The following is a 12,389-nucleotide window of genomic DNA, read 5'->3' on the forward strand; positions in this document are numbered from 1 at the left end:
CGCCACACTGGCGGGTGAATGTTTTTGTGAAAATGTTTTTAATAAAATGTTTGTCCCGCCATAGTCTTATCTGATCGGTAAGTAGCCGAATGTAGACGAACTGCTGCGCATGTGACAGGGCGCATGTTTAACTGAAGAACGAGCAGAGAGAGAGAGAGCGAGCCCCGGTCGCGCGCGCGCGCTCTCTCTCTCTCAGTGGAGACAGGCGAAAGGCTTTCACCGTCTCCTAAGCGCTGTCTTCAGCATCCGAAATTAACACCCGCCAAGCGCCAAATGCTGGTAGATTTTCCGTTTAGCGAATAAATAATAAAATAAAATGTTCGGACACTCGGGAGGTCGTGAGATATTGCACACGTTACGAGTCAGTTAAACTGATATTCGCTTCAAAGCAGCTGGTACACGGCACGACTGTCCGTGAGCTTTCGCGCTAAACACAAGAGACCGGAGTTTTCAATGTTGCAGGCAATAGCTTCAGATAGAAAATGACAGAAATGTGTGTGAACAGTAATGGACAGATTATGAACAGCTAAATGAACAGTAGACATTCCTTTCAACATAAAAACGAGAGAGAGAGAGAGAGAGAGAGAGAGAGAGAGAGAGAGAGAGAGAGATTAAGAGTGTGTGTGTGTGTGTGTGTGTGTGTGTGTGTGTGTGTGTGTGTGTGTGTGTGTGTGTGTGTGTGTGTGTGTGTGTGTGTGTGTGTGTGTGTAAAATAAAAAATAAAAAAATTATTATAGCCTACATTTCAAATTTTGCTCTGGACAATTTTGTATGTTTGTATTCAACATAATACCTTATTATCTCAATTAAATTTACTGAAATTAATGTATATGTGACACAAAAAGGCTGTTTATTATTTTGGCCGGTAAAAAATATGCTTGGCTGGTGGATTTTTTCATCTACCAGTCCCCGTGGCAGGTGAGCCAAAAAGTTAATTTCGGACCCTGGTTCTAAGGATACAGAAAGCATCGCCTTCTCCAAACAAACATGCTTCCTATAATGGATGAGATGGAACAGTACTTTGCCAGTTGTTTGGCCCTTGTCTTAGCAATCCCCCCAATGCAAAGTCCGCGGACCGCTAGCCTGTGTACATGACCTAGACTACCGAACACCAGCACAATAAGACGACATTTATACCCAAGGTTCTCAATGGTTGTTATCAATGACTGATACTTTAGAGTCTTAGAACAGTACGAATCCCCCATAAATAAGTCAAATGCACATGACACTTCAAATAGTGTCACTCTTTTTCCATTCTGAGAGATGTTAATAATATCTGGTGTATTAGCCAACCCTACGAAAGTGTTTGTAGGCGAGTTAAACCAGTCACATTGCACAGTAGTGTGTTTAAAAATCTGCTCATCGCCCACACAGGGAATCTGAGCAGCAATGAGGTCCACAAGTCTATCATGTCGGGCGATATATAGTCCTTTGAATGATGGGCAACGGTTCATGATGTGAGCTACTGACTCGAGGTGTTGAGGGGGGTCATGCAGCGTGCAGAGGGGCGAGTGTGTGGAGGGAAACCACACTGATCAGTTGTATTTTGTAGGAAGCACTTGCAGGCGTGCTTTTACGCAGAAAGTCAGGATCTCCTCACTGATGCTGGCATTGGTATAGATGGTGTGTGATACAGAGTGGTCAGCACAGGGGAGTTTTGCCAACTTTCCCTGGAGTTTCAGGCCGGACCACACACACACACACACACACACACACATATATATCCCACATGCAGGTCCTCCATCTGGTCTGGATCCAGCGGACTACATCATGTGTTGCGGTCATGTCTAGGCGCAGATCCACCAACATTATTACAATATCAGATATTTTTTTAGGAAATTGTGTGTTTCAGGAAAGTGTGTGTGTTGATGTGTGTTTCAGGAAAGTGTGTGTGTTGATGTGTGTTTCAGGAAAGTGTGTGTGTTGATGTGTGTTTCAGGAAAGTGTGTGTGTTGATGTGTGTTTCAGGAAAGTGTGTGTGTTGATGTGTGTTTCAGGAAAGTGTGTGTGTTAATGTGTGTTTCAGGAAAGTGTGTGTGTTGATGTGTGTTTCAGGAAAGTGTGTGTGTTGATGTGTGTTTCAGGAAAGTGTGTGTGTTGATGTGTGTTTCAGGAAAGTGTGTGTGTTGATGTGTGTTTCAGGAAAGTGTGTGTGTTGATGTGTGTTTCAGGAAAGTGTGTGTGTTGATGTGTGTTTCAGGAAAGTGTGTGTGTTGATGTGTGTTTCAGGAAAGTGTGTGTGTTGATGTGTGTTTCAGGAAAGTGTGTGTGTTGATGTGTGTTTCAGGAAAGTGTGTGTGTTGATGTGTGTTTCAGGAAAGTGTGTGTGTTGATGTGTGTTTCAGGAAAGTGTGTGTGTTGATGTGTGTTTCAGGAAAGTGTGTGTGTTGATGTGTGTTTCAGGAAAGTGTGTGTGTTGATGTGTGTTTCAGGAAAGTGTGTGTGTTGATGTGTGTTTCAGGAAAGTGTGTGTGTTGATGTGTGTTTCAGGAAAGTGTGTGTGTTGATGTGTGTTTCAGGAAAGTGTGTGTGTTGATGTGTGTTTCAGGAAAGTGTGTGTGTTGATGTGTGTTTCAGGAAAGTGTGTGTGTTGATGTGTGTTTCAGGAAAGTGTGTGTGTTAATGTGTGTTTCAGGAAAGTGTGTGTGTTGATGTGTGTTTCAGGAAAGTGTGTGTGTTAATGTGTGTTTCAGGAAAGTGTGTGTGTTGATGTGCGTTGATGTGTGTTTCAGGAAAGTGTGTGTGTTGATGTGCGTTGATGTGTGTTTCAGGAAAGTGTGTGTGTTGATGTGTGTTTCAGGAAAGTGTGTGTGTTGATGTGTGTTGATGTGTGTTTCAGGAAAGTGTGTGTGTTGATGTGTGTTTCAGGAAAGCGTGTGTGTTGATGTGTGTTGATGTGTGTTTCAGGAAAGTGTGTGTGTTGATGTGTGTTTCAGGAAAGCGTGTGTGTTGATGTGTGTTTCAGGAAAGTGTGTGTGTTGATGTGTGTTTCAGGAAAGCGTGTGTGTTGATGTGTGTTTCAGGAAAGTGTGTGTGTTGATGTGTGTTTCAGGAAAGCGTGTGTGTTGATGTGTGTTTCAGGAAAGTGTGTGTGTTGATGTGTGTTTCAGGAAAGCGTGTGTGTTGATGTGTGTTTCAGGAAAGTGTGTGTGTTGATGTGTGTTTCAGGAAAGTGTGTGTGTTGATGTGTGTTGATGTGTGTTTCAGGAAAGTGTGTGTGTTGATGTGTGTTTCAGGAAAGCGTGTGTGTTGATGTGTGTTTCAGGAAAGTGTGTGTGTTGATGTGTGTTGATGTGTGTTTCAGGAAAGTGTGTGTGTTGATGTGTGTTTCAGGAAAGTGTGTGTGTTGATGTGTGTTTCAGGAAAGTGTGTGTGTTGATGTGTGTTTCAGGAAAGTGTGTGTGTTGATGTGTGTTTTAGGAAAGTGTGTGTGTTGATGTGTGTTTCAGGAAAGTGTTTGTTGATGTGTGTTTCAGGAAAGTGTGTGTGTTAATGTGTGTTTCAGGAAAGCGTGTGTGTTGATGTGTGTTTCAGGAAAGTGTGTGTGTTGATGTGTGTTTCAGGAAAGCGTGTGTGTTGATGTGTGTTTCAGGAAAGTGTGTGTGTTGATGTGTGTTTCAGGAAAGTGTGTGTGTTGATGTGTGTTTCAGGAAAGTGTGTGTGTTGATGTGTGTTTCAGGAAAGCGTGTGTGTTGATGTGTGTTTCAGGAAAGTGTGTGTGTTGATGTGTGTTGATGTGTGTTTCAGGAAAGTGTGTGTGTTGATGTGTGTTTCAGGAAAGTGTGTGTGTTGATGTGTGTTTCAGGAAAGTGTGTGTGTTAATGTGTGTTTCAGGAAAGCGTGTGTGTTGATGTGTGTTTCAGGAAAGTGTGTGTGTTGATGTGTGTTTCAGGAAAGCGTGTGTGTTGATGTGTGTTTCAGGAAAGTGTGTGTGTTGATGTGTGTTTCAGGAAAGTGTGTGTGTTGATGTGTGTTTCAGGAAAGCGTGTGTGTTGATGTGTGTTTCAGGAAAGTGTGTGTGTTGATGTGTGTTGATGTGTGTTTCAGGAAAGTGTGTGTGTTGATGTGTGTTTCAGGAAAGTGTGTGTGTTGATGTGTGTTTCAGGAAAGTGTGTGTGTTGATGTGTGTTTCAGGAAAGGTTCAGCGCTCTCTGCTGCTGCTCTGGCTGGAGTTCCTCGCCTGCCGCCGGGACGCAAACCGCCCGGACCCCCTCCAGGACCCCCGCCACCACAGATCCTGCAGCTGTACGCCAGCACGCGCCGCACAGGTACACGCTACACTCCAGATACACGCTACACACTCCAGTCACGCGCCAGATACACGCTACACACACAATACACGGCAGATACACGCTACACACCAGATACACGATACACACACAATACACGGCAGATACACGCTACACACCAGATACACGATACACACACAATACACGGCAGATACACGCTACACTCCAGCCACACGCCAGATACACGCTACACGCCAGCCACACGCCAGATACACGCTACACACACAATACACGGCAGATACACGCTACACGCCAGCCACACGCCAGATACACGCTACACGCCAGCCACACGCCAGATACACGCTACACACACAATACACGGCAGATACACGCTACACACCAGATACACGATACACACACAATACACGGCAGATACACGCTACACACCAGATACACGATACACACACAATACACGGCAGATACACGCTACACTCCAGCCACACGCCAGATACACGCTACACGCCAGCCACACGCCAGATACACGCTACACACACAATACACGGCAGATACACGCTACACGCCAGCCACACGCCAGATACACGCTACACGCCAGCCACACGCCAGATACACGCTACACACACAATACACGCCAGATACACGCTACACGCCAGCCACACGCCAGATACACGCTACACACACAATACACGGCAGATACACGCTACACGCCAGTCACGCGCCAGATACACGCTACACGCCAGTCACGCGCCAGATACACGCTACACACACAATACACGGCAGATACACGCTACACGCCAGCCACACGCCAGATACACGCTACACACACAATACACGGCAGATACACGCTACACGCCAGTCACGCCCCAGATACACGATACACACACAATACACGCCAGATACACGCTACACTCCAGCCACACGCCAGATACACGATACACACACAATACACGCCAGATACACGCTACACACACAATACACGGCAGATACACGCTACACGCCAGCCACACGCCAGATACACGCTACACACACAATACGCGCCAGATACACGCTACACACCAGTCACGCCCCAGATACACGATACACACACAATACACGCCAGATACACGCTACACTCCAGCCACACGCCAGATACACGCTACACACACTACACGCCAGATACACGCTTCACGCCAGATACACGCTACACTCCAGATACACGCTACACTCCAGATACACGCTACACTCCAGATACACGATACACACACAATACACAGCAGATACACACTACACGCCAGATACACGCTACACTCCAGATACACACTACACTCCAGATACACGCTACACTCCAGATACACGCTACACTCCAGATACACACTACACTCCAGATACACGCTACACGCCAGATACACACTACACTCCAGATACACGCTACACTCCAGATACACGCTACACGCCAGATACACGCTTACACTCCAGCCACACGCCAGATACACGCTACACACACTACACACCAGATACACGCTTCACGCCAGATACACGCTACACTCCAGATACACGCTACACTCCAGATACACGCTACACACACTACACGCCAGATACACGCTACACTCCAGATACACACTACACTCCAGATACACACTACACTCCAGATACACGCTACACTCCAGATACACGCTACACTCCAGATACACACTACACTCCAGATACACGCTACACTCCAGATACACGCTACACGCCAGATACACGCTACACTCCAGCCACACGCCAGATACACGCTACACACACTACACACCAGATACACGCTTCACGCCAGATACACGCTACACTCCAGATACACGCTACACTCCAGATACACGCTACACACACTACACGCCAGATACACGCTACACTCCAGATACACGCTACACTCCAGATACACGCTACACTCCAGATACACGCTACACTCCAGATACACGCTACACTCCAGATACACGCTACACACACTACACGCCAGATACACGCTACACTCCAGATACACGCTACACTCCAGATACACGCTACACTCCAGATACACGCTACACTCCAGATACACGCTACACTCCAGATACACGCTACACACACTACACGCCAGATACACGCTACACTCCAGATACACACTACACTCCAGATACACACTACACTCCAGATACACGCTACACTCCAGATACACGCTACACACACAATACACGGCAGATACACGCTACACTCCAGATACACGCTACACTCCAGATACACGCTACACTCCAGATACACGCTACACACACAATACACGGCAGATACACGCTACACTCCAGATACACGCTACACTCCAGATACACGCTACACACAATACACGGCAGATACACGCTACACTCCAGATAAACGCTACACGGCAGATACACGCTACACTCCAGATACACGCTACACTCCAGATACACTCCCGATACACTCCAGATACACGATACACTCCAGATACACTCCAGATACACTCCCGATACACTCCCGATACACTCCAGATACACGCTACACTCCAGATAAACGCTACACGGCAGATACACGCTACACTCCAGATACACGCTACACTCCAGATACACTCCCGATACACTCCAGATACACGATACACTCCAGATACACTCCAGATACACTCCCGATACACTCCAGATACACTCCAGATACACTCCACACTCCAGATCCACTCCAGATACACTCCACACTCCAGATACACGCTACACTCCAGATACACTCCAGATACACTCCAGATCCACTCCAGATACACTCCACACTCCAGATACACGCTACACTCCAGATACACTCCAGATACACGCTACACTCCAGATACACGCTACACTACAGATACACGCTACACTCCAGATACACGCTACACTCCAGATACACTCCAGATACACGCTACACTCCAGATACACGCTACACTACAGATACACGCTACACTCCAGATACACTCCACACTCCAGATACACGCTACACTCCAGATACACTCCAGATACACGCTACACTCCAGATACACGCTACACTACAGATACACGCTACACTACAGATACACGCTACACTCCAGATACACGCTACACTACAGATACACGCTACACTACAGATACACGCTACACTCCAGATACACACTACACTACAGATACACACTACACTCCAGATACACGCTACACTACAGATACACGCTACACTACAGATACACGCTACACTACAGATACACGCTACACTACAGATACACGCTACACTCCAGATACACGCTACACTCCAGATACACGCTACACTACAGATACACGCTACACACACTACACGCCAGATACACGCTACACTCCAGATACACGCTACACTCCAGATACACGCTACACTCCAGATACACGCTACACTCCAGATACACGCTACACTCCAGATACACGCTACACTCCAGATACACGCTACACTCCAGATACACGCTACACTCCAGCCACACGCCAGATACACGCTACACTCCAGATACACGCTACACTACAGATACACGCTACACTACAGATACACGCTACACTACAGATACACGCTACACTACAGATACACGCTACACACAGCACATGCACATCAGATGCACGCTACACGCCAGATACACACTACACACAGCACATACACATCAGATGCACGCTACACGCCAGATACACGCTACACACAGCACATACACATCAGATGCACGCTACACGCCAGATACATGCTAAAACTGAGCCAAGGTCTTTAGCTTACATATTTTCCAGTTTAAACTTTCTTCCGTTTTTTGTTTATCATGTTTTACGTGTGTGTGTGTTATTCCCCGCTCACTGTTGTGTGTTCATGTCAGAGGGCAGCGGTGGCTCAGACACTGAAATGATGGACACTGGAGTACGAAACTCTGACAGCGAGAGCGACACAGACGACGACAGCGACTCTCAGGACGACAGTGGCGGAGAGAGAGACAGTGCAGATGCTGGCGCGAGAGTGACAGCTGATCGCCACGACGACCGCGATGAGGAGAGAGAGCGGGGCGAGAAACACACAGGTGGCCTTCACTTACTGCAACCCTTGAGTTCAGACATGAGTACTGCTACTGCTAACCCTTTCCCCAGGCGGAGGCAGAATGTGGGTTAGGGTTAGGTTAGGGTTAGGTTAGTGTTCTAGCTCTAACCCTTGAGTTCAGACATGAGTACTGCTACTGCTAACCCTTTCCCCAGGCGGAGGCAGAATGTGGGTTTAGGTTAGGGTTAGGTTAGTGTTCTAACCCTAACCCTTGTGTTCAGACATGAGTACTGCTACTGCTAACCCTTTCCCCAGGCGGAGACAGAATGTGGGTTTAGGTTAGTGTTCTAACCCTTGAGTTCAGACATGAGTACTGCTACTGCTAACTCCTTCCCCAGGCGGAGGCAGAATGTGGGTTAGGGTGGGTTAGGGTGGGTTAGGTTAGGTTAGTGTTCTAACCCTAACCCTTGAGTTCAGACATGAGTACTGCTACTGCTAACCCTTTCCCCAGGCGGAGGCAGAATGTGGGTTTAGGTTAGGGTTAGGGTGGGTTAGGTTAGGTTAGTGTTCTAGCCCTAACCCTTGAGTTCAGACATGAGTACTGCTACTGCTAGCTCCTTCCCCAGGCGGAGACAGAATGTGGGTGTTCAGAAGTGTTCTGAAGGAAATGTGACTGGTACTTAGAATGAATATAATTTAATACTAGAGTGTTTTCCTATGAGATATTTGAGTCAGCATCTTTGCTTTTGACCATTGGGATCAAATACGTAATCCGACACTGATAAAGATATGCTGCGCTGTGTTTGTTTCCCTCAGGACGCAGTGTGCGGTTCGCAGACATGCCTCCGCCCAAAGACAAGAGGAAGAGGAGGGTGGTGAAGACGAAGAGCATCACGCCGCTGCAGGCCATGATGCTGCGGATGGCAGGTGTGTGTCGTCATCTTGAGCTCGCTCTCAGACAGCAGTGGCATACAGGCGTTGTTACGTGTGTGTGTGTGTTCAGGTCAGTCTGTCCCGGAAGAAGAGGAGGAGGAGGATGAAGAGGAGTACTCGGACTCTGACGAGTCCGATGCTGAGGATCAGGTCTCCGCCGAAGCCGCTCAGTCATTGGTCAATCCCAGACTTTCTGTTCCATCGGGACCAATGGCAGTGCAGCAGCCTCCTCCACACATGCAGGCGCCACCAATCACAGGGCCTCCTCCTTTAGGACCGCCTCCTGCTCCTCCAATGAGGCCGCCAGGCCCGCCGTCCGGCCCGCCTCCAGGCCCGCCTCCCGGTGCGTTACATCACTCATCATCATTATGCTAATGAGCAGCTCATTAGCACTGGAGTCCTTAATAAAGCACTAAATGAAGTAGTGAAAGTAATGTCCGTGATTGTGTTGTGATGCAGGCGCTCCCCCGTTCCTGAGGCCGCCTGGACTCCCCGGGTCCCTCAGGGGCCCGATGCCTCGCCTGCTGCCTCCAGGACCCCCCCCGGGCCGCCCCCCCGGCCCTCCCCCGGGCCCCCCGCCGGGCCTGCCTCCAGGACCGCCCCCCCGCGGGCCCCCGCCCCGCCTGCCGCCTCCAGCCCCGCCAGGTGTGTGTGTGTGTGTGTGTGTGTGTGTGTGAGACTCATGATAGGGTCATACGATTCGATGCCATACGATTCACGATACTGGTTTTACGATACGGGTTTTACGATACGGGTTTCACGATACGGGTTTTACGATACGGGTTTCACGATACGGGTTTTACGATACGGGTTTCACGATACGGGTTTCACGATACAGGTTTCACGATACGGGTTTCACGATACGGGTTTTACGATACGGGTTTCACGATACGGGTTTTACGATACGGGTTTCACGATACGGGTTTTACGATACGGGGTTTCACGATACGGGTTTCACGATACGGGTTTCGCGATACGGGTTTCACGATACGGGTTTCACGATACGGGTTTCACGATACGGGTTTCACGATACGGGTTTCACGATACGGGTTTCACGATACGGGTTTCACGATACGGGTTTCACGATACGGGTTTTACGATACGGGTTTCACGATACGGGTTTCACGATACGGGTTTCACGATACGGGTTTCACGATACGGGTTTTACGATACGGGGTTTCACGATACGGGTTTCACGATACGGGTTTCGCGATACGGGTTTTACGATACGGGTTTCACGATACGGGTTTCACGATACGGGTTTTACGATACGGGTTTCACGATACGGGTTTCGCGATACGGGTTTCGCGATACGGGTTTCACGATACGGGTTTCACGATACGGGTTTCGCGATACGGGTTTTACGATACGGGTTTCACGATACGGGTTTCACGATACGGGTTTTACGATACGGGTTTCACGATACGGGTTTCACGATACGGGTTTCGCGATACGGGTTTTACGATACGGGTTTTACGATACGGGTTTCACGATACGGGTTTCACGATACGGGTTTCACGATACGGGTTTCACGATACGGGTTTCACGATACGGGTTTCACGATACGGGTTTCGCGATACGGGTTTTACGATACGGGTTTTACGATACGGGTTTCACGATACGGGTTTCACGATACGGGTTTCACGATACGGGTTTCACGATACGGGTTTTACGATACGGGTTTCACGATACGGGTTTCACGATACGGGTTTCACGATACGGGTTTCACGATACGGGTTTTACGATACGGGTTTCACGATACGGGTTTTACGATACGGGGTTTCACGATACGGGTTTCACGATACGGGTTTCACGATTCGGGTTTCACGATACGGGTTTCACGATACGGGTTTCACGATACGGGTTTCACGATACGGGTTTCACGATACGGGTTTCACGATACGGGTTTCACGATACGATTCTCACGATACGATTCTCACGTTTGTGTGAAAGAAAGTGTCCTTTTTTATCTCAGCCAAAATGCTGTAAAAATTTTTTGCTAAAATTTACATTTTATGTAACAATGTCGTCACCTTTATTTATATAGCGCTTTTTACAATACAGATTGTTTCAAAGCGGCTGTACAGAGATAACAGTAAATAATGCAACAGTTAGTTTAGTGTGAGTGGAGCTTCTCACTGTGACTAATAGTCTTCGGAAGTCAAAAAGCCGCCACAATGAGTCGACATCTACGTGCTTGCCGTCGCCACGTTTGCTCCAGTCTGATGGTGCTGCAATTCATTCCTATGGAAGTCGAACTTCACGCTCACAAACTCCGCTTCCCTAGGCATGAACATGAACTCGGCTATCGTTCCTGCAAAGCGAGTGCACTGTGAACACCCCTGCTGTTTAAAACCGGCATCGCGATTAGTTTAACTTCTCAACCGACTTGAATCGTCACATATTTGTATCTGTTTAAAACCGGCTAGCACATAATAATAATGGCCACACTGATGCTCTAATGTGTTGTTGGTTTGCAGGAATGCCTCCGCCCCCCCCTCCGCCCCGCTCCGGACCCCCCCGCATGGCCCCGCCCCTCTCGCTGTTCCCGCCTCCGCTCACTCCCAACGTGCTCAGCGCTCCGCCCAGCCTCCGCCAGAAGACTCCCTCGGCTCCGCCCCCCTCCGGCGACGCCCCCCAGGGCTCCGCCCCCCTGCCGCCTCCCCCCAGAGGCTCCGCCATGCAGATGCCGCCGCCCCCCGGCACCTCCGCCCACCCGCTCGCCCCCACCATCGAGAAGCGGGCCACGGTCGCGGGCGGCTCCGGCCCGGCCTCGGCCCAGCCGGGGGGCGCCACCATCTCCGCCAAGCCCCAGATCATCAACCCCAAGACGGAGGTGACGCGCTTCGTGCCCACGGCGCTCCGCGTGCGCAGGGACCGGGCCGGAGGGCCGGAGAGAGCCAGCCGGAGGGAGGAGGAGCCCCGACACCAGGCCGCCGCCCACCCGAGCCAGCCGGACCGGCCCGCGCCGCCCAGCATGAAGACCAAGGACCAGATGTACGAGGCCTTCATGCGGGAGATGGAGGGCCTGCTCTAGCTACTCCCAGCAGCAGCACATGTCCGCACGCAGTGGCGCTCGCTTTAGAAGCTCTTTTGTACCTTTTCTCTGTTTTATCTGTAAACATGAATAAAAATGTTAAACCCCTGCCGACTCGCTTTGGTAATGATGTTAACAGTAAACAGTTTTCTGCTTAATTGTACATACATTGTCCGAACTTAAAACTTCACATCTTCTCCCTT

At 49.2% G+C, this 12,389-nt stretch overlaps 1 protein-coding gene across 1 annotated transcript in view; it reads left to right on the plus strand.

The window, feature by feature from the left end:
• The window catches only part of wbp11 (WW domain binding protein 11), a 20,736-nt gene extending 8,442 nt beyond the window's left edge, over window positions 1-12,294 (plus strand). The window contains exons 7-12 of the mRNA XM_079628330.1: window positions 4,135-4,268; window positions 8,062-8,259; window positions 9,033-9,143; window positions 9,220-9,492; window positions 9,609-9,794; window positions 11,630-12,294. Coding sequence (XP_079484456.1) covers window positions 4,135-4,268; window positions 8,062-8,259; window positions 9,033-9,143; window positions 9,220-9,492; window positions 9,609-9,794; window positions 11,630-12,186 — 1,459 coding nt within the window. The 3' untranslated portion in view covers window positions 12,187-12,294. The remainder of the gene's footprint in view (window positions 1-4,134; window positions 4,269-8,061; window positions 8,260-9,032; window positions 9,144-9,219; window positions 9,493-9,608; window positions 9,795-11,629) is intronic.
• Window positions 12,295-12,389: the final 95 nt, after the last annotated feature.

Source organism: Phoxinus phoxinus (assembly GCF_949152265.1).
Source record: "Phoxinus phoxinus genome assembly, chromosome: 1".
Classification (NCBI taxonomy): domain Eukaryota; kingdom Metazoa; phylum Chordata; class Actinopteri; order Cypriniformes; family Leuciscidae; genus Phoxinus; species Phoxinus phoxinus.